General features: G+C 46.4%; 1 protein-coding gene across 1 annotated transcript; it reads left to right on the top strand.

The window, feature by feature from the left end:
• The first annotated feature begins 913 nt into the window (after window positions 1–913).
• Window positions 914–21,763, top strand: LOC120960008 (tubulin beta-1 chain). Its single transcript, XM_040383859.2, has 2 exons — window positions 914–1,223; window positions 18,332–21,763. The coding sequence occupies exons 1-2, from the start codon at window positions 1,167–1,169 to the stop codon at window positions 19,616–19,618; spliced, it is 1,344 nt and encodes a 447-aa protein (XP_040239793.1). The 5' UTR covers window positions 914–1,166; the 3' UTR covers window positions 19,619–21,763.
• Window positions 21,764–21,819: the final 56 nt, after the last annotated feature.

Here is a 21,819-nt window from a genome sequence, read left to right as displayed (position 1 = left end):
GGTGGAACACAACAGATGATATGACCTCAGTGATATGAGGCTTAATATCAGTGTTTTGCGACAATAATTCATCGCATAATTAATTTACTCAATAAATTAAACAAAAATGACCTTGTGAAATAATTCCATTTGCTGACCTATTACACACATAATAAGTAATTTGAGGGCTTAACTAGAAGACCTCACCACCATATAAAATCAATATTAAAAAAATTAACAAAAAAAAAACAAAAATTAACTTCCCACAAATAATAATAAAAATAAGCCAACAATAAATATTGAAAGCAAAAAATAAATCACCAAAAATGGCCTTTTCTCCCCGAACGCAAAAAAAAAACACTTTACTTCTTATTTTTCCCCCCGTTGAACGTTTCTACAACTATGCACTCAACTGTAATGCTCACCCTCTACTAGCTCACTCACACACTCGCACCGGCTTTGCCGGCACTGCCGTACCGGTGTGTGCGTGCGAGCCTGCGTACCGGAGCGCAAGGCATCACGCACACCAGCGCACACGTGCGCACCCTTCTCCCTCTCGAGCCAAACGCGCCTTCCGAATGAATCAAATCGATCATTTTACACTGACAAATCGTCATTATAATCCAGCAGCACTAACATAAGTGTAAAAAACAGATTGAAAATAAGCACAAAACGTGTCCGGCGGTGGAAAATTCCATTCCTTCAATGGCTAAAAATCGATAATTCGGCTACACGTTGAGCGTACGGGCGGGGGCCCGTAGGTGTGTGCGCACGTACGTACGTACACCATCACACCACGTCACACCGTCAGCGCGCTCTCGCGGGCGCGTGTGCGAGTGTGTGCGTGAGAGCGAGAGCACCATCGCCCGCTGCGTGTAGTGGAACGGTGTGCGAAAGCGGGGTAACCGCACCGCACGTTAATATAAAGCGTACGACGGGGCGTTGTTCCAGAGCAAAAAGCAGTACCTTCGATTCCGAGAAGCTCATTTCGTGTGTCTTCGTCGAGCAGAGCAGACGTGTGTCCTCCCTATTTCTGTCCTCAGCAGCCAGAGCGAGCGTGTGTGTGGTGTTTGTCTCAGTGTGAACCTTGCTGTTTGTTCCCCGAATTTAGGTGAACGAACCGTCCCGCGCGCCCAAGTGCACATTTTCTTCGCGAAAGCCTCGATAAAAAACACTTCACCGTCAAAATGAGAGAAATCGTCCACATTCAGGCCGGCCAGTGCGGAAACCAGATTGGAGCTAAGGTAAGTGGCGTGTCTGCCGTGGACGGTGATGAGATGAAAAGTGTGTCTGTGTGTGTGCATGTGTGTGCAAAAATGTCCCGGAAGCGACTGCCGTCGGCCGGCCAGCGCCCTGGGAAGAAGGAGGATGTGAAGAGGCTTTAATTGGCGGCGGAGTGTGTGCGGTGTGTGTGTGTGCTTGTGGGAAAATTGGCCAACTTTTCGATGCCGCAGCTTGTGTGAGAAAAGTTAATGAACTCTACTTCTCGCGGGGCCTTATTGTGTGGGCACGTGGAAGCAAAAGAAAAGACAGATTTTGATGGACAAAATGGTCGCACTGCTAGAGGATGAGGAGATGTGAGTGAGAGGAGTGTGTGACCCCGTGCGGTGTGTGGACAAGTTCTTTTTTTCTGTATGATGAGCCACTCTGGACCGCTCCGTGCGTGTGTGTGCGTCGGTGAATCGGTGCAAGCGAAAGAGACAGAACATGCATTTCTTCCTTCAAATCGTTCAAAGGTGCTCTATTGTGTGTCACACCTTTTACAAATTTAGCTAAAACTAAGTTTTTTCCGCGGTGTGTGATGAGATCATGCAATGCAACAAGAGTAAAAGAGAGAGAGGGAGAAATGCGGCACAAGTGTGCCAAACTGCTGACGTTAATGCCGTGGCCGCCTCCACTGTTTCTCTCGTGTTCCCCAACACCGCCGACCGGCTCTGTGTGTTTCAATCAAACACTTCCGGTTTGCACACCACCACACCACTTCCCTCCCCCCCATTGCGTTTGTTAACCTTTTTGTTTGCTGTTGTTTCTCTGCGGCTGTCTTGTACACCGGAAAGAGCATCGGAGGGCTGGCAGAAGGGAAGAGACAGGAATTGCACGAAAAAAGCACACACACACAGACCCAGCCTCTACTGCATGTAGTCCAGAGATACAGTAAAAAAGAGTTGTTAGTCCGCGGCTGGTGTTGGAGCAGCAGAATGAAAGCTGTTGGAAAGCGATCGGGAAAACAGCAGGAGGAGGAGAATCAGGGGGAAAACCCGCAGAAGCGTGCAATTTTTCAACCGTGTTCTTCTCCACCGATCAGGCTTCCGATGACCTGATGGATGAGATGGCGTGTATGTGTGTGTGCTTCATTCTCGCCCCACAGAGCGAGAGAGCGGCCATTTTGGCAAAAGTGTTCTTTTTGCTGTTTGCTGCCTCCGTTTTACGGTGTTTCTTTCGCCCGGAGAAGAAGATGGGGCCTGTTTCTTGGCTGGTGGTTGGCACTTGCAAAGTTGAGGTGTGTGTGCTGAGACACTCTGAAGAGGCCACCCCAGGACTGGTGGAATTTTTGAGGTGTGATGGGAGAGAGCGTTCAAGGAAGAAGGCGCAGTTGTGAGTGCGCAAGCGTCCCTTTTTTTAGAGGGCTGCTTGGACCGATGGAACATCAGGAAACTCTTTTCTTTCATGAAATACATCTCTTATGAAAGAGGAATTATAATATTTAAAGAATTTCTACTCGCTGCACACTTAGAAGTAATTTGAATTTGAAGCCGCGCGCTCTCCATTAACGGTTACATTTTTTTCACATAATGCGGACATGAAGGAGAGGCGTATGTTTCATCTATTCATGTCGGTGCGCCTTTGTGTGTGTTAGTGCTGTAGGCTTCCCTGAATATGCTATGAACAAAAAAAACACAGCGAAAAAAGGAAGAGGAAGCGAGAACGGGGAACAGAAACCAGCCGCCGCCAGTTCTATGGCCAATAGAAAGAAGGGAATAGAAAGAAGCATTTGTACATGTATGCGTGCTGGGCGCGCGTATACCACGGTTAGAATCGGTTAAAATTTGAAATTTAAAAAAATGAACAGCGCGTAGCCTAAGCTAGTGGCGCTTTTTGTGGTTGTGTTGCCAAGGAGAGAGCGAGCGGAGCGATTAGCGATCGTTCCACGTACTTGGAAGCCATTCCCGCATTGCAAGTAGAAACAAAAAAAGGAGCATAAAATAACAAGAAAATTGCCTCATATTGCAACATACACACTCCGCATTTAGAGTCTGATTCGCACTCCCTGGGTGAGAAGAAAACAAGAAAAAAATAGCCCCGAAGCATCAAAAACCCGCTTTTGCCAACGCGCCAAGCAAAATAAGAATAAAAGAGATCATTAATTCAAGAATTGCCCCGGCGGATCTCGTTTGTGGGGGATCATTCTTAAAAGATCGAGTCCGGATCGTGGAGCCGGGAATTAGCATTTTAGCATGACTGCTGCGTGTATTGGACGATGAAATGGAAATTGAAGAACCAAGAGAGACGCATTGATAGTCAGCCATGTTTGAACAACATTTCCAGAATAGGTAGGATCAAAATACCTTCTTTTTGGAATGAGGCCTCAGCTCTGGCGGCTCTTAATAACAAATACATGAGTAAACGCGCACACAGACATTTTTACGTCCACTGAAAGTGTGTGCGTACGACAACGGTTGCTCCGATCTCTAATTCCAGCCATCATCGCCGCCACAGAAGGGCTGGTTCGTTTAATAAACCGTCATTTGAAATAACTGCACGCGCGCTCTCTCTAAACCAACCGGCTTTGTGTTACACATTTCGTAAAAAAAAAAAAACAATTACACACATTTCGCCGATAACGCTCTCAACGCCGCTTTGTGTGTACGGTTGTATGAGTGTGTCGATCCTCGTCTGAAAACGCCGTCGGGCCCGTGTGCGCGCACGGCGGCGTACCTTTTTGTTCCCCTCTTTCTGTGTGCGTTTGTACGCAAAAGTTTCCGTTAAATTCAAACCATCAGCACGGGGATGGCGCGTGTGTTTGTGCACAGCAAGCGGCGGCGGCGGCAGATGGTGATACGCTTGTGATCGCCCTGCGCTGCTGTAACTGTCATTTTGGAATATGTTTTGAAGCCCAACGGGCGGCGGGCGTTACATTCGTGACGCAAGGTAACGCTACGGTGTGTTACACCCGTGGCGTTGGTTGAAATTCGACCGAAAATTGCTGTAGAAATGAATATTATACTAAAACCGGGGTTATTTAAGCAAAAAATGTGAAATTTGAATTCTCTATTCAAGCAGCAGCGTAGGAGCGAGCAACAACATATATCAATGACAGAAGATAAATTCGGATCGTTTTCAGATCAAATTTCACATTGGCTTCCCCTCCCCTAAATGAAAAATGCACGATCTTTTCCGTGTTTGCTCTTCCCCCTGCACTCCCCATCAATCCCCCAACAATTAACCTTCCTCGTCGAGGAGGAGGGGTGTCCGTAAAAATCGCTCCAACGACGATGACGACGGTTGTGCTCCATTCGCAGCTCGTTTTCGGCGGGAGTAACCGTTTTTCCCGTTAAATTTTACGACCAAAGACACAGATATTTTTAATTCCCTCTCGGTTGGGGCAACACGCAAGCCAGCGGGGAGGGGAAGAGTGCAATTAAACATTTTCCATTCGAAAATCGATTGCTTTCCGAAGCTAAAATTAGAAGAAGGGCAGGAAAGCCAACGACGAGCCAGCCGGGGAGTGGAAAAGAACACTTTCTTCTCTAAATAGAAGGCAAAAGAACACACAGAAGAAGAGGCGCGCAGACCGTGGTGTTCCGTGTTCTCCCCAAATGGTGTCAATTTGTCAAGTATCACCCCGACAGCCTGCTGCCAGCCACAGCATGTTTTCTTCCTTTTAGACGTTCCGTGGGGCGGTGAATGTTGATCTTGATCGTGTTGGAAAAGGAAATGCACACACCCAAGGCCTGTGTATTTTTTTTTTAAATCGAAGACGCGAGACGGCAACCATGTTGGGTGTTAATGGTTTGACGTTGTCAGAGGAAACGTTTTTCCTCCATTTTTTGGGGAAACGGATCTGTGAGCGCTTCCTCGGCACGACGATGACGCGCCTTGGGTTGTGATGTGATCATGCTGTGTCTTTCCCTGGCTAGGCCAGCCACAGCTCCACCACCATCAAAACCCACAAAAAACACCACCACACGCATTCTCTATCGGGGGGTTTGTGTGAAGGTTCTAATTCCATCCAGGCAGCAACAGCAGACGCCGCACGCACCTAGAAGGTGTAAACCTTTTTCCTTCGTGTGGTGTATTCTCTCTAATTTTAGCTGCCACGCAGCAGAGGGAAACTCTAATCCGTAATCCGTTTTTGAAGCACGGGGGGCCTCGCTTTTCTTCCTAGTACTGTTTTTCGTAGCACAACGTGTGGCTCTTTTACCTTCTCCCGTTGGTGTACACTTCACTGTGCCTGCTCAACGGGTCTTGGATTTAGGACCGTCTGCTCTATTTCTCATCGAGGTGTGTGAGTGTGTGTGGATGACGACCACCACCACCATCACCGTTAGCCTTCAACTGTCGGCATGATCACGTTTCGAGGACGCTTTGGTGAACTGTGTGTATTCCTTCTTGCGGAAGAAAAATCGAATCACACCACGTTTTTCACACGCAGCAGCAACCATGCGGTGTGCTGCATTTCGGATTTTGGACCGGAAAACGCACGCCACTCGTGAAGGCGAGTATGGCGGGCGGCGGCTGGTTGGGGTGATGAAAATCGCAATTCGATTAGGCACAAGTTCAAGCACAAATCTAACTGTGAAAACGGTCGAATTGGAGCTGATTTGCTACGCTTTTGAAGCAATGGCAATGGGGGGATCAAGAGAGAGGATTGAATTCCTCCACGAACAGCGATCATTCGAATGAAAATGATTAATGCTCGCTCCCCAGGGAAGCGCAGGGGATTAAGTAAAACCAAGTCCACGCAAAGACACGACCTACCTGGAAGGTAATTCATGATGCGCATTTCAAATTAAACTCGCCTTTGCCAAAGTAACACGCTTTTCTTTTAATGCTTCTTCTTGCACTTTTAGGTATTTTTGCTCCAAGCACACGAAAAGCAGAAGAAAAAGCCGCGCTAGTGTGTGCGGTGCCCTAAATCGGGAAGTCGTCATCTTCGCGCACACTTTTTTATGCGAACAGTTGCGCAAATCTGCAACTACCAAAACGGGAGCAAAGCAAGGGCGAGACAGAGAGCGCGTGCGTTTCGCTAAATAAAATTTGCACAAATGAAAAGAGGGAACACGCGAGCGAGATTCGCGCAAAAGAAAAGACAGCACGCGCGCGCTTCCGAAATAAAACATAAAAGCCAGAAGAAAAGCAGCGTGTTCAAGATTAGAAGAAGGCCAAATGTGGCATACGAATTACACACGATCGCGGGAGAAATGGGGTAGACCTTAAAGCAGGGTGGTGGCCTTAACATCCAACTACTGCCACCCCACGCCTCCTCCACACTATCATCCCACGGCCGCGGGGGACAATGGAATGTGGCCGTTTTGCTACACGAGCTTGTTTCTTTTTTAAATGGCTTTAGAAGGGTTTGAGGTGCCCAGCCAGAGGAAGCCCACCTTCATACTTCCCTTTTGCGCGCATACACGCGCGCAAGTGGGTTGGGTGTGTGGGCTGCTTTTCTTTAACCGGGAGCAGCCCCACCTCTGGAATGTCGTTTTTCGAAAGGGGGCGCACACGCTGGCGTGGATCCCGTTTTTCCGCGCTTGTAGCAAACGTGTGTGTGTGTGTGGCGCAAAATCTCTGTCCAATTCTCTCTCTCCCAAACCCGTTGGAGGGAAGGAAAAAGGGGGATGGTGCGCAGGCTAGTTAGCCAGTGAGGCGTGTAGCGATTCCTCATTCCCGACGTGTGCGCAAGAAGAACGCGCAAAGCCGGCAGCACTGCTGCTGCGCCACGTCGTCGTCTTTTCTGGCGTAAAAGCAGCTGCCGCCGCAGCCGCCACGTTTCATTGGCCCCATGTTCGTTCCGTGGACACACACGGGTGGGAAGAACGGTTGATGGAAGGCGCGCGATCCTAAAGGGGGAAATATAACTGTACTTTCTCTCAACTCCCCAACCTGCAGGCGCGCGCGTGGTCTGACATGCTTCTTTCTTTTTGTTCGTTTTGGACGAACGGCGCTCTCAGACTTTACCACTACCATCTTCTCTTAACCCTTTTTTCGTGAGGTGTTTGTGTGGTTGCTCTGCTGTGTGCAGTTTGGATCTTCTAGCCGTTCTTCTGCTTCAATGCAACGCAGCAGAGTGAGTCTTTGGACGGGTTGAACAACTTGAACGTCATCGGCATTATGATGATGATGGGCGACGGCTCACAGAGAGGCCCATTCTGAAGAGCTTCAAGACCTGTGTGTGCCTTCGACCCCGGATGTTGGTAATGGGGGGAAGGAGCAGCAAATGTGTAGGTAATGTACAAAACGATCTGTGTTGGTCTGGCCAGCTGTCGTGTGTCTAATTCTGTTCCGCTTGCGGCCTTAGAATGGAATAAGAAAACAGAGAAAATAAGCAAAGGAGAATAGTGATGATGTGAAATTGAAATTCTAGCTCCATGTAGAGTTGTGCTCCTTGGAAATAGATGACCATCTGTGTGTGGACCGTCAACTCCGAAACAGAGCAAACTTTGTTGATGGCGTCTCTTGCAAAGAGAACTCAAATCCGCTTAATCCCGTTTGTCTCGGACCATAATAAAATAGTGTACATGCCCCACGGGATATTGTGACTTCTCTCCACAGAGGGCATGAAAGGCTTTGGAATGTCATGGAGTGTGTTGGTGGTGGTGTGGACTGACCATAATCTCCTCCACCCATTTTGGAATGGACCCCTGGTGTATTGGTGGGATCCATCAACTTTTTTTTCCTTCCCGACACGAGCCTGACCTTTCTGTCATCACTGCGCTTCAGCTGAAAGCTTCAGAGAAAGAGGTTTTCTTGATGATGGTGATGGCTTTCTTCGTATCATCTCTCTAAGCGAACGGGCCTCGCTCCTGCACCCAATCTTCACTCTTTATCATTTCCATTTGGTGTGGGAGAATAAAAAGGTCTCCTCTTAAGTTAAGCTAGCGGGAAATTTTTCCCAACAAGCGAAGAAATATCTGACCCTAACCTTCCACCCTTAGAGAGATCACCTATTTTTCTTCGGCGTCAGTGCTCTGTACCGGGTTTTCCATTTTGATGATCTCGTTTTTGGATGTGCTTTTCCAACCAGCGCTTTTTCTCGTTATCGGGAGGCGGTGATGGGAACCTTCGTTTTTAAATATTCCAATGTCGTGGGTATCTCCCTCAGAGTGTTAGACTTCGCTAATCCACCTCCAAGAGAAGAATAACTCCAAAAAACCAGATTGGAGATGTGAACTTTCTGGGACATCATCAGGGGAGTTTCTCTTTTCACACTCCGCCGGTACATTAAAACCATTGAAATGTGGCTAAGTAGAGTTTGATTTGGCACGATTTTTACACACACACACACACACCTCGGGGTACCTTCAAACCAATGTTTTGCTTTTCTGAATTTTCCGTGGGAATGGGAACACAAACAGCACACACCGTTTTGGAAGGTGCTGGTGTGGGTACTTGCCATCCAACAAACACCTTTTTCGTGCGGCACCAGCTGCAGTGTGGCGTGGTGTGGTGTCCCATGACGCTTCGTTTACCTTCTCTTTTCGGTGTTTCTGATGTGGGATCCGCGGGCGTCTTTTTCCTGGGACTTTTGCTTGAGTAAGCGATCAAAATAGAGCAACAAGCGCGCACAGTTTTGACGGCATTTTTTTCTAAACATTGGCCCTTCTTTTTCCCCACGAAGGAGGGTGGGAGAAGCACCTGCGACGACCCCTAAAAATTTGTAGAAAAGCATTTTCAGAAGTGTTTACGGACGTCATTGTATTACAAATAACCTCCTCTTATTTTTTTCCTATTAGAGTGAAAGCGAGCAAGAATCCCAATTGGAAAATCCCCGAAAATCACTTTGTAGACCAATAATACGTCATCAACTTGCGTCAAACAAATTGTGTGGATGAGATGTCCCCTACAGACGCGATATAAATTGCTGCAATATTTTTCGCTTTGGTCTTCTCCCTCTCCGGAAGACACGAAAAATAACTCAAATTATATCGTCGACAAGAAGAATCATTTCATCGTCTGTCTGCAAATGCCATGCCGGCTCGGGATTGTGTGTGTGCTTTACCTTCTACGTAGTGCGCATGTTTTACCGGCTTTTTGCACGAGGGGCCAGTGCACGGCATGTGCGCATGTGTTCTGAAATCGCCTTTTCGCGTTTAAGAAAGGGTTTGATTCATATGCTCACACACGTGATGTTGTATCAGGGTGCACAAAACGGTTTGGGGAATGATGATGATGATGATGATGATGATGGCCAAGAAGAGCATACTTGAATCTTGAACATGTCCGGGACTGGTTTGTCTGCCATTGAACCTCTCCTCTCCTTCTCCATCTCCTCGCTTAATCCAAGTTGTCTGCGAAATGTTGCAAAATTACTCACAAAGCGTGTTATACAAGTCTGAGTGCTGAATAGCAGCAGTTATCGAAGCGGCACAGAAAAAAAGAAGAGAAGATGCAAAAATCCACAACAGGAAACACACTCCTTGCGAGGTATGGGACGAGGGGATGAAAAAGGCAGGATGAATATTGCTTTTTAAATAAACCGATTATCTCACTCAACGAAGCATGAGCCCTTGGCCGCTGTGGCGTGCTCCTCTGTGGTTAGTGGAATTCTTTCTTATGTTCAATAATCTTTCCCTCCTTGCTCCATTTGTGCTGTGGTGTTGGTGGCCCTTGATGTAAGAAAAAGCCAATATTTATTGGATGGAAGAGGCCCCCTTTCTCCTTGGCAACAGTGCGCGGAACAAAAAAACAAGACTGCAAGTGCAGCAAAACGGAAGAGGAGGGAACGCCTTGGAATTCGCAACTGATGATTGAGATTTTCAGGCACACTCAAGTAGCGTGTGCGATGATGATTGGGTATGCAAAATTCAATTGTGAAGAGAGTGTACTTGTACGTGGGTAAAGATGATTGAAATATTCAACATAGATTTCTCATGGTAAGAGTGAGAAGAAAGGAGATTACATTGCTAAATGATTATTCCCCCGTAACGGATGCATTAATTTCCTTTTTTACAGCTTCTATATAATCTTTTATTTTATAAATTGCGCACACACACAGAGAAAGGCACAGTCAGCGTATGTGGCTGTTCCGCCTATCAATTATTTGAAGAAATCACGTCATGGATGAATGATCTACTCTGTGAGGTGAAAGTAAATCAAAAGCACCACCACGAAGACGACAAACAACATGGGGGGATGGATCGAAATCGAAAAAGGCGTGCAATTCATCGTTGTCATCGCATTTCAGCTTTTGGCATAAATCGATGATGGGAATGGGGAAAACATGTACAACATAACATGTCTCTTGTTTCCCGCTTCGCCCAATTGAACTATTGAAAACGCTGTCCCGAAAGATGGCGAAAAAGATATCCAAGAAGTTGTGTATCCCTTACAAGGGAGAAAGTTTTACCAAAGTCTTAAAACAAGCGGCAGCATATGCATAAGGAAACTGGTTCGAATAATATTTTTTAGCGGTGGAAGTCGGCACACATCGAACGCGATCAGTTGACATATTGAAGCTGTCATGTTTTGTATGTATGAATACGCGTTGTTGGCGACTGTGTAACACACATGTATTTTACTGCTTTTTATTGTAAAAAAACAGTGTGTCTCGTTGCGTTGCCATAGCAGGGTGTGTCTCTTTTACTTTATGGTGAAACATGTAATAAGGGTGAAATGAAGAAGGGAAGCCGTGTTCATGAATCACATTTGTGTATGCTCAGCAAACAAATATTTCTATTATTATTGATCCAACACAACCCCATTATGTTGTGAGTCATCATTCAACCATTCGAAGGCGACCAACAACAGGAAGAAGCAATTAAATATTCCTGATTTTGTTGTGCCCGATGTGTAATAATGGTCAAAACGTCTTTTCTTCATATTTGTTATGCTTTCTATTGCTTCCCTTAAATGAGCTCTCTATCCCCTTAATATGGGTTTCTTCCCGAATAGGGGGGCTCAAGCCGAAGAAGACATCGTCTCAACATAGTATAGAACAAATTGATTCCTATTCCTTTTTTGTCTTTTGAACACTTCACTCTTTTCAGCATAAAAGAGGGAGGATGAGAACAGATTATGGAAAACTATTGAGGCGTGCATGGAAAATAAAAGAGACTTCATAAAAAAACCAGAAGAACTATTATACATCCCGATTAACCCCTTTGGAACACCACGACGATACATTGAGGGAGTGTTGGCCTCAGTTCACCGACAGCAAACGGTCGTTGCTATTTGACTTAGATTAGAACAAGTTCCCAGTAAGACACAGCACCACACACCACACACCTCTTTGATGTATGTGTGTGCATGAAGCGCATCGGCGTTGCCATGTTACATCCGCTGCTCGAAAAAAAAACCAATGGACAAGCCATGAATTATGAACCTTCATGCTGTACAATCTTCTTAACAACAACACACGTCTCTCTTCTGTCGGTTTGTTTGTTCTTTTTATAATGTTTTATGTGTGGCTGATATGGTATTAACAACCACTCCACCTCCAGAGGTTTAATTGGGCTTTCGTAACTGTTTTGTTCGATTTATGGCGGGGAGTAGTGCCATATAAAAAAATCGAATAAGAAACCCAAAAAAAAATAGGTTCCAATTTAGCCTTTTCCTCTAACGGGAGGTTGTTCCAACGCGCGCACGATGTCACGCTTGTTTGATTCTTTCCTGTGTTTGATCTACGGAAACGATATTTCACCTGGAAGAAGTAATCGGCGCGGCAGCCTTACCGTCTCAAATCGTTGCAGCTCCAGAGTGTAAAGAGAAAGGTGTGTGCTTGTGTGTGTGTTCCTCTAATTCTCTCCTTACCTGTTTTGCTCTTAATTAGATCCGTTTCCGGTTTGCCCGTTGGGTGGCGCATAGTGGCAGCAGCATCAATAATTTATTTTCTCAATTATTATATATACACAGCACACACACATACAGGGTTTCCCACGATTTATTGGTCAGTTCCCATGATTTTTTGGTGTGTTCCCACGATTTTTTGGTCGTATCCCATAAATTTTTGGTTCGTTCCCATAATTTATTGGTATTTTCCGATTGGATATCAATACAATTGGACCAAAAAATTCTGGGAAACGACCAAAAAATCGTGGGAACGCACCAAAAAAATATGGGAACCCACCAAAAATTGATGAGAACCAACCAATAAATCGTGGGAAACCCTGTAATGTTGAGTTCTCCCCTCGAAGACATGAGTTGGCAATTAGAGAAAGAATTTCCGCTGAACCATGTGTCTCCTCATACCACGTGTGGCCTTAGGTGCAACTACCGAGTGAAATGGCTTTTTTCGATCAAATATTTCTTTGAAAAAGGAGATTGTTTGGTAAAAGTAAATAAAAAAAAAATTGATGCACCACCAAGCCAATTTTGAAGGGCGGCGAAAATTCCGAAAGTTTCGTTCCAAGAGAGGAGAGGATAAGCTGCAATAAGAAGCGATTATTAGCTAATTGCCTTGATTGGTGCCTCGTGCATCCGACAAGTGAGGCGCGTGTGTGTGTGAGTTGTTTGAAGCATTTGAAATTCCAATTTAATGGTAAGTGCATTTTCTTCTCCTGCTCCTATATTCCTCCGCCCAATCCTATATCAGATGGGGGAGAGGGCCCGCGGCCAGCGCACGGTCAATTGGAGAGGAAGATTTGTTTCCTCTGTTCGTGTGTGTACCACACGCGTGCATTCGAGGAGCGGCACAAGTGCGCAGCAGATGAGGAGAAATAGATGGTTTGGGGGATGTGCAATCAAATCTAGTTGGAAAATTATTAGTGTGTTTAACCCTTAATTGATTCCGAAAGTGGCGTCGAAGTGTGTAGAGGGAGAACTCCTTCATCCGTATCTGGTGTTGTGGGGAGCAGCGCTTGTTGAAAACTATTTTTGAGCGATAAATGCAACCCCAAAACTCCATAACGAGAGAGGGGTCACGGGAAGAGGAAAAATACCTCCTCTTGTAGTTGTCAGCATTCCATCTCCTTTCCGTTCCGTGATGGACGGGGGGATATGATGACGTCTTTCCTTTTGAAAATGCAATCGGCTTTTATGCGTCCGCCCGATGACTTTCACCCTAGAGCAAAGAGAGAGGGGCTGCGACGTGAAGTGGTAGTGGTTGATGATAAACATAGACCTCTTTTCTCTGCTCGGCAGTTAATTTGACACGAAACGGCCAAGTGGTGTATGATGACGTTAGCATGCCGGCGCGGGGTCAGGTGACCGATTGTGTGGGAAATGGAAAGCATAATCTTCTTCCTCAGCAGAAACTGAAGTTTGCATTTCAGATTTGAGGAAGGGATCTCCTTTTTCTCTCTCTCAATAATGGCCGCGCATATGTGTATGTGCGCACACAGAGCAAAAGATTGCATCAAGGAGAAAGGGAAGGGCTTGTTCGTATGCATTTTCCTGAAATGCTCCCGACACACGGGAAATGGGTAAAGTGACAGGTGCACACGGTATCTTCATCTTGATGAGGCCCCGATACACCTATCTATGCCACTCTTTGGAGCACTGTTTTGGGTTGGGCTTTTCGGATGTGTCAGTGATGTATGAGGGGACACCCTTCCCAAGTAAATAAGTGTTTTTCACCTAGTCGCACACTTCCCGCGTGCCATAAATTTATTCCGAAAGGAAATTGTGGAGGGGTTTTTTTTTTGTGTAAATATGCGTCCCACCATGACCACATTGTTGTTGTTGTGGTGAATGACTCAAAAAATTGGAAAGCCCCTCAAGTGTGCGACGAACCCAAAGCAAGCGAGAAAGGAAGGAAAAAGAACGTCGGTGCATGATTTTGGTGTTTTCATTGGAATTTCTTCCATTTTTCGTCTTTGCTGTAGCAATTGCCGAAAAAAAAACGCATAATTGAGCGACATTTATCATCATCATCACAATGAATGAGGAGAAATCCATTGAAAATCACATCCAACTTAATTCCGAAAGTGACAAATTCGACGGAGAGAGAGGGAAGGCAGTCTTCGGTCACTATCTGTTGATATTGATCGAGTGAAGTGATGACGACGATATCTTCCAATTAATCAAAACTCAGTCCTTCACCCTCTTTCGCTCTTGGAAGAGACGACTCTTGAGTTGCTTTTCTTTCTTTCAAATGACAGTTTTCGTTGTCGCCAAATTCCATTTTCACCTACAATGTGCTATTATCTTATAATTAAATAGACGAACTAACTAGAGTCGCGTTATCTGATTTTACCGTTAACGATAAACCAGGCATGCACATGCATCAAAAAGGGATCCCGATGCTGCTGCTGCTGCCGCCTAACCTTTGCTAATTTTGTTGCCGAGGTGTGAAAAGGCCTGCAAAATCTACCTTTTAAAAAAGCGCACCTTATCGCGCGCGCCCTCACTTTGGTTTGTGTGGCTGTCGTTCTTGTGTTTATTTTTGTGATTTACGAGAGAACCTGCTCAGCCTGTTCGTGTGAACGTGTACAACCACTGGAACACATCATCGCGTTATCAAGGTGTTGGACGTTGTTTTTGCTGCTTAAAAATCTCTTTTCATTATCGGCAGCAGAAGGTGGAAAAGTGAGGGTTTTGATAATAAATATACGAGAAACACGCGTAGAAGGCAACGGTTGTCACACTTGCGCATGTAATTTACGCTCAACGTTTGCTTCGTGAAGGTTAATTTAAATATAAAAATACGCTTCGCGTGTACAGTTTTTCAAGAATTGTAACTTAAAACACATAAAAATCATTGCAAAATACATTCAACCATCATTTAAATACACACGGGTGGAGGCTCGTGGTGTAACAGCGAGAATATCAAGTAAGAAACTGTGGTGACATCACACACAGTCGTTTTTATTCTCCTTAATTGCGTGCGCATTGCTTTGTGGCGTAATATGCTAAGCGGTGGGTGGGGGTGGACGTGGGACACTAGACCCCGGCACATGACAATCTCTCTCAATCATTTCTATTTTCTTGCTGTGCTTAGGTCGTCATGCCTTCAGAGGGTCATCTTTTTGCCTCAGCGACTGTTCATGATCACTACATTGTCGCAGAGCCTCTACTAGAGCTTGTGATGGTATGTGTGTTGGTCGGGCCTTTTTTTTTGGTTGGTGTGTTCTAGATTTTACTGGCACACAAATAAACAGTTCAGTATTTTTGTATGAAGAGAGAGGGTGGTGCAATGTTGTCATATTGATAACGATCACCGACAACTCTCCCCACACCCGCCCGCGTTTGTGTGTTGTCAGTCTGACGCGTATGCACATTCCATTTGCGCTCGCCTCAAACGCACAATTGAGTTGACAAGCGGGCGTGGTGTGGTAGTAGGACCGGTTGTGTCGTAAACGGGAGGAGGAGAGGAGGAGGGGTCTGCTAAATTATCGCGTTCCGTAGATGACATCATCGCGAGAAAGAAGGCACTGTGGTGGTAGATCGGATCCACCTCTCCATCCACACTCTTCTCCAGACGAGTAAAATCATCATCATAAAGGGAAGTCTGTCTGTGTATATTGGCTCGTTAGAATGCCGTGATGCGAGGTAAAAATGTGCGATAATGTTGGGAAAGTGAGTAAAGTGGGATTTGGAGAGGCAAAAACAACGCACAAAATAACCCTGACATAAACTTAATCTTTTCTATCAAAGTATATGAGTCAAATCTGTGTTGAGCGTGTGTGGTTGCTCACTCAACTCGAAGCTCGGAAGTTGCTTCTCCAAAAACGGCAAACAGTCGAGTCTCGCGCCACACTTCTGCACCAAACGCCACGTCAGCGCTCGTTTTTTTGTTGTATTTGTTTGTGTGTTATATGCAAATTTTGGACTAACGTAGTATGGTGAGAGACGCTGGGGCGTTTTGCCTGAGTGCGCGCCGGAGAATGTGTTTGTGTGTGTGTGGTGTGCGCTTTTACGGTGGGAACACATTTTTTCTCCATTTATGGACATCCGACCGAGACGCCTCTCGTCTCGTGCCTCTGTGCCAACACACCATCCCTCTGTTGGGGTCTTTTTTGCAGGCAAATACCTCGCAACATTTGAAAGCCTCGCTCATTGTGCCATAAAAAAGATAGCAAAGAGGGGGGGAGTATAAGGGTGAAAAATAAATTTAAAAAATTGTACCCAAATTCTTATATTTACTTTTTAAAAAGACCTCCGCCCTCCAAAAACGTAGCGGTGTGTGGTACGAGGTTAAAATGTGGAGTGGGTTTTTGGCCATAAATAAATAAAATAAAATAGTGCCTTTTTTCTGCTCTGTTCAGTCAATTTCAATGTTGTGAGAACGGAATAATATACTTCAACTTTTTAAACAAAAAAGGCACACATATCCGTTTCGGAGTTCCTCCAAATGTCGAAAAAGTTGCTTACCACCGCAGCTGTTGTATTTCCCAACGGCTCCTCGCTTGTATGAGGTCTTCCTGTTGTTTTGTGACCGTCGTATTTTTGCTTTTGAAAGGAAATAACATAATCTTGAAGTACACATAAAAAAAGAAGGAAAGCAGCAACGAGTCCGTATAATTTGCTACCATGGTAAGCGCAGGCGAACCAGTTGCCACAACAGACGTGCGACGGACGACCCTCTCCCGTCTGTATAGAGGGAAAAAACCCCGCACAACCCTCTGGTAGTTATTGTTAAGTAAGGGGTGTTGTATTTCTTTCGATATTTATCAGAAGACCCATTCTTGAATTGAGGCTATCTTGTTACAGCACACAAACCTTCGGTGGGAGTCAGTAACACATGGCGAAATAGAGAGAGAAGTGGGAGGTCGTCTTCGTATCACCCCTTTCCTTTTCCGATCGAATGTTTTATGATTCTATCATTCCTTGCCTTTTTGTATCGCAGAAAGAGGGAGGACGTCTCGCGTGGTATTGTGGTCACTAATGGGCAGTTAATACGGTCATTACTTAGAGAGAGGGTAGTTGGTGAGGTGTCTAAATCGCCCTGAGTTGTATAAAGGACCCAAAGGTGAATACTCTTTGCACTACGACACGCAGGGGTCGTTTTCCAGTTAGCCTTAATTAGCTTTTTCTAATAGCAAATCCAATGTGCTAGATTCTTACTGGTAGCTAAAGGAATCACAGACCCCGAGAAAGGGTTGGAAAAACGATTGCCAAGAGTTAATTTTTTCCCTCTCCACACGCACGCTTGAATTAAGAACCTTGCGACAGAATGTCGCTGTTCGAAAATGGTCAGTGAAAAAGTCCTCGAGACACACGATGACTCACCCTCGATTTGTGACCACCTTTGGTGGTGGTGGAGTAGGGGGGACCTCAGGGGAGGATGGAAAAGGGGAAAGTTCATCGTCCTGAATCTCTTCCAACAACCCCCCTTCATGGCCACCATACATTCGGTGCGTGGTAAAACGCGTCCTTTTTCTCTGGTGGAGCATGCGCCATTTAGCAGTTCTCTCCAAAATTCTCGTCCTGTGCTCTCTGTGACGTGTACAGGGTTCGATTTGAATCTCAGATTGGGCCCCAAAATGCGCTATTTCAACTTGGAGAGAAGAGCGAAACACAGGAAAAGAGAGTATATTGATCCAACCTTCGTGCACGACGCCACACGGTGCTCTGCGTCATACACTCTGCTTTACGTCCTACTTTTGGTGATTTGATTACCTACCACACGGACGAACACTCACAAATACACACAAAAGGACATTTGGAAGGCTTTTTACATGCTCCTCTGTACCTCCAATGTTGACCACTTCCTGCGATTGGCCACTGTCGCCACAAGCAACAGTCTCGCCGTCTCCGTCGCGCGCCATTGGATGATGAAATATTCACCAGACGATGGGTGGAAACGACGCGTTTTTGGGGCTATTATGTTTCAACGAATTTTAATACTTTTGCCCTCGATGAACACAAAGAACCAACGTCCTTTGAACCACATGGTGACCGTCCGAAAGAGGGAAAATATGCAAGAGAAGAGCGGAAATCAATTACTATCCCTGGTGCATGAGGTACATAATAAATCAAGAGGGATTGAGGGGTTGTATACTTCCGGATACATAATGGTGTGACTCATCCTGTCGCTGAAGTTGTCCTGACGAACGTGTGTGTCGTAAGCGTGTAACATTGGATGAGTCATCGGGCGAAAGAGGCATTACAGTCGCCTATCTTATTACCTTCACTCCTCCTTCTTCGACATTTCCATGAGCAAAAGTACTGCTACCATTTGAAACTCTTCAAATGTGTCACAATTATTAACCTATCTTCTTCCCTTTCTTTGCGTCTCTTTCTCTCTGCACAGTTCTGGGAAATTATCTCCGATGAGCACGGTATCGATGCGACCGGTGGATACCACGGCGACTCAGATCTGCAGCTAGAGCGCATCAACGTGTACTACAATGAGGCGTCCGGTGGCAAGTACGTGCCGCGTGCCGTGCTGGTCGATCTCGAGCCCGGTACCATGGACTCGGTCCGCTCCGGCCCATTCGGACAGATCTTCCGCCCGGACAACTTCGTGTTCGGACAGTCGGGCGCCGGTAACAACTGGGCCAAGGGCCACTACACCGAGGGTGCCGAGCTGGTCGACTCCGTGCTCGACGTGGTGCGCAAGGAGGCCGAATCCTGCGACTGTCTGCAGGGCTTCCAGCTGACCCACTCGCTCGGTGGCGGTACCGGCTCCGGCATGGGCACGCTGCTGATCTCGAAAATCCGCGAGGAGTACCCGGACCGCATCATGAACACATACTCGGTCGTGCCGTCGCCGAAGGTGTCGGACACCGTGGTCGAACCGTACAACGCTACCCTCTCCGTGCACCAGCTGGTCGAAAACACCGACGAGACGTACTGTATCGACAATGAAGCTCTCTACGACATCTGCTTCCGCACGCTGAAGCTGACCACACCGACGTACGGCGATCTGAACCATCTCGTCTCGCTGACGATGTCCGGCGTCACCACCTGCCTGCGGTTCCCGGGTCAGCTGAACGCCGATCTGCGCAAGCTGGCGGTCAACATGGTGCCGTTCCCGCGTCTCCACTTCTTCATGCCCGGTTTCGCGCCGCTGACGTCGCGCGGCTCGCAACAGTACCGCGCGCTGACCGTGCCGGAGCTGACGCAACAGATGTTCGATGCGAAGAACATGATGGCGGCCTGTGATCCACGACACGGTCGCTACCTGACGGTGGCAGCCGTGTTCCGCGGCCGCATGTCGATGAAGGAGGTGGACGAGCAGATGCTGAACATCCAGAACAAGAACAGCAGCTACTTCGTCGAGTGGATCCCGAACAACGTCAAGACCGCCGTCTGTGATATTCCGCCGCGAGGACTGAAGATGTCGGCCACCTTCATCGGCAACTCGACCGCCATCCAGGAGCTGTTCAAGCGCATCTCGGAGCAGTTCACCGCTATGTTCCGCCGCAAGGCTTTCTTGCATTGGTACACGGGTGAGGGTATGGATGAGATGGAGTTCACCGAGGCGGAGAGCAACATGAACGATCTGGTGTCGGAGTACCAGCAGTACCAGGAGGCGACCGCCGACGAGGACGCCGAGTTCGACGAGGAGCAGGAGGCTGAGGTTGACGAGAACTAAGCAGCTTTTGGTGTCTTGGGTGTATCGTTTTGCGTGCGCGCCGCCGCGAGCCCTGTGAAAGTCATCACCATCCCCCACAGCAGCAGCAGCAGCAGCAACAGCCCCTGCGCCTCCCTCTCCCCGGAACCACTCGCTTTCTTCCACTGTCCCATTCATTCATCAAAACCAGCGCGACAACACTCCCTCGTTCTTCTATACAACTGTCACTTGTTGTGTGTGTGTGTCCCTCCCTCCTGCTTTGTTCTCTGTACGCAAGCAGCAGCATAAAAATGGAGGACAGAAAGCTGCAACGGTTTTCAAAAAGCAACAAAAAACGCACTTCCTTCCCGGAGACAGAGAAACAAATATAGGCGCTTTTTTGTGGGCCGTGTTGGTTCCACTGAAAAAAAAAAACAAAACCTAATTGTCCCTAACCGTTCTTCATTGTTATATTGTAATACGTGCTACAACACCCTCTTTATCATCATCCCCTTTTGGCTCTGTGTTTCGCGCTACTCTTCTTCGGAAGATTCTCACCATTTATTCATCGTCACCACCACCATCATACGAAACGAACACAAACGCACACACACACGTTATACACGCAACAAAATACACTTGAACAAACCTCCACCAACACAAAATGGAGAGGATTTAAGAGCAAAACCACACGGTGTATTTTAAAGATCCAGTTGAAGATCAGATCAGTGTCCACACAACACACACTATTTTGACACAAAACTCCATCTCACACAATCCAACGTTGTCCTTGGACATCGGTAGTTGGTGTGTGTGTGTTTGTCCATCATAGATGAGAAAGCTTAAGTGAAAAGGATCAAGGGAAACAAACAAAATCGCAAGCATTTACATCAGAATCACACAGAAAATGCACGTGTGTGTGTGATGTGAGAAAGACAATTGTATTTATTAAAAAAAAAGATCGCGTGTTGCATTCAGTGTGAGCTCCAAATCCTTAAAGGAGAGCGAGAGAGAGAGAGAGGTGGTGTTATGTCCTAGTTTTTAAGGCAGGGATGTTAATTCCATTTTCCGGCATAGGGAGCGTCGTTTTCCCCCCCATTTCGCCGTAAACTGTTTTTCCACGCACACACTGTGTCACGCACATTGCTTGCAAAACAAAGGAGTGTTCAGTATTCTAATGCCAACAAATCTATCCCACTGAGAAGCTTTTTCGTCCTCTGATGCGCAACACAGACCCGTGCCGCGCCGTGTTCAAGCGTGTGTGCTTTGTGGTCGTGCGTGAACGCGAATCTAATTGCGTATGAAATTTAGAGGAGAGTGACAAAATACGGAAAACATCATCGAGTCGTGCGTGTGTGTGTGCGGGCGTGTATCCTACACGTTTTGAATTAATGCGCTCTCTTCCCCTCACTCTCCACCTGCATCTTACCATCTCATACACACTGCGGCCATCCCCCATTTATGCGCACCCACACTGTTGGTATGAGTGTGTCATATCCACGGTCTCTTGAAAAGAAGAAAAACTGTTACTGTTCCATTCCAGAATTTGTATTTTTTACCCTTCCGTTTTACGCTGAGAGAGAAACAAATGAGGAGAGTGCGTGTGTGTGTTTTTTACATGTACCAGTAATATGATTTTTTTCTTTTTTTTAATTAAGAACCCGCTCTCCCCCGGCTCTCCTTTGTGTTCTTTAATCTGTGGGACTTCGGAAGAAACATGGGGGAGCAGCAGCGCAGTGTGTAGGGTGTAGGGGCGAGTCTTTTTGAGGGCAGGGAAAAAAACATCAGCAAAGAGCAGCGCTTATTATAAATCGAACCAACAAAACGCAGAAGAAAGTGGAAAAGAAAATTAATACCTCTCCTCTAATAATTACCATTCACACGAAAACAAAAACGAACAAGAAAAAAGAGAAAACAAACAAAAAACCCGCTCTTGTGTGTTTGAATTATTTCGCCCGATTTTCCCTGTCCGAAAGGGGAGAGGAGGTTGAAAAGCAAAATGTTGTATCCGAAGCAAGGGGTGGGGGATGGGTGCGGTGGTGGTTCTATTCCGTTGTTGCTTGCTGTGTTGTGTGGTTTCGTGGAAAATCGATGTCGTGTTCAGGGGCTGCTGTTTGCAAAATTATACTCCAGGTCGTGTCCTCCTTTACGAGAAAGCTTGACTAATGCAGAGAAAGAGAGAGAGAGAGAGTTCCAAAAACAAAATTATATCTCTAATATACAACGTGTTTACCTCTAGAGAA

Source organism: Anopheles coluzzii, chromosome 3 (genome assembly GCF_943734685.1).
Source record: "Anopheles coluzzii chromosome 3, AcolN3, whole genome shotgun sequence".
Taxonomy (NCBI): Eukaryota; Metazoa; Arthropoda; class Insecta; order Diptera; family Culicidae; genus Anopheles; species Anopheles coluzzii.
Note: the sequence above shows the minus strand (reverse complement) of the source record. Positions and strands in the feature narration are given on the sequence as shown.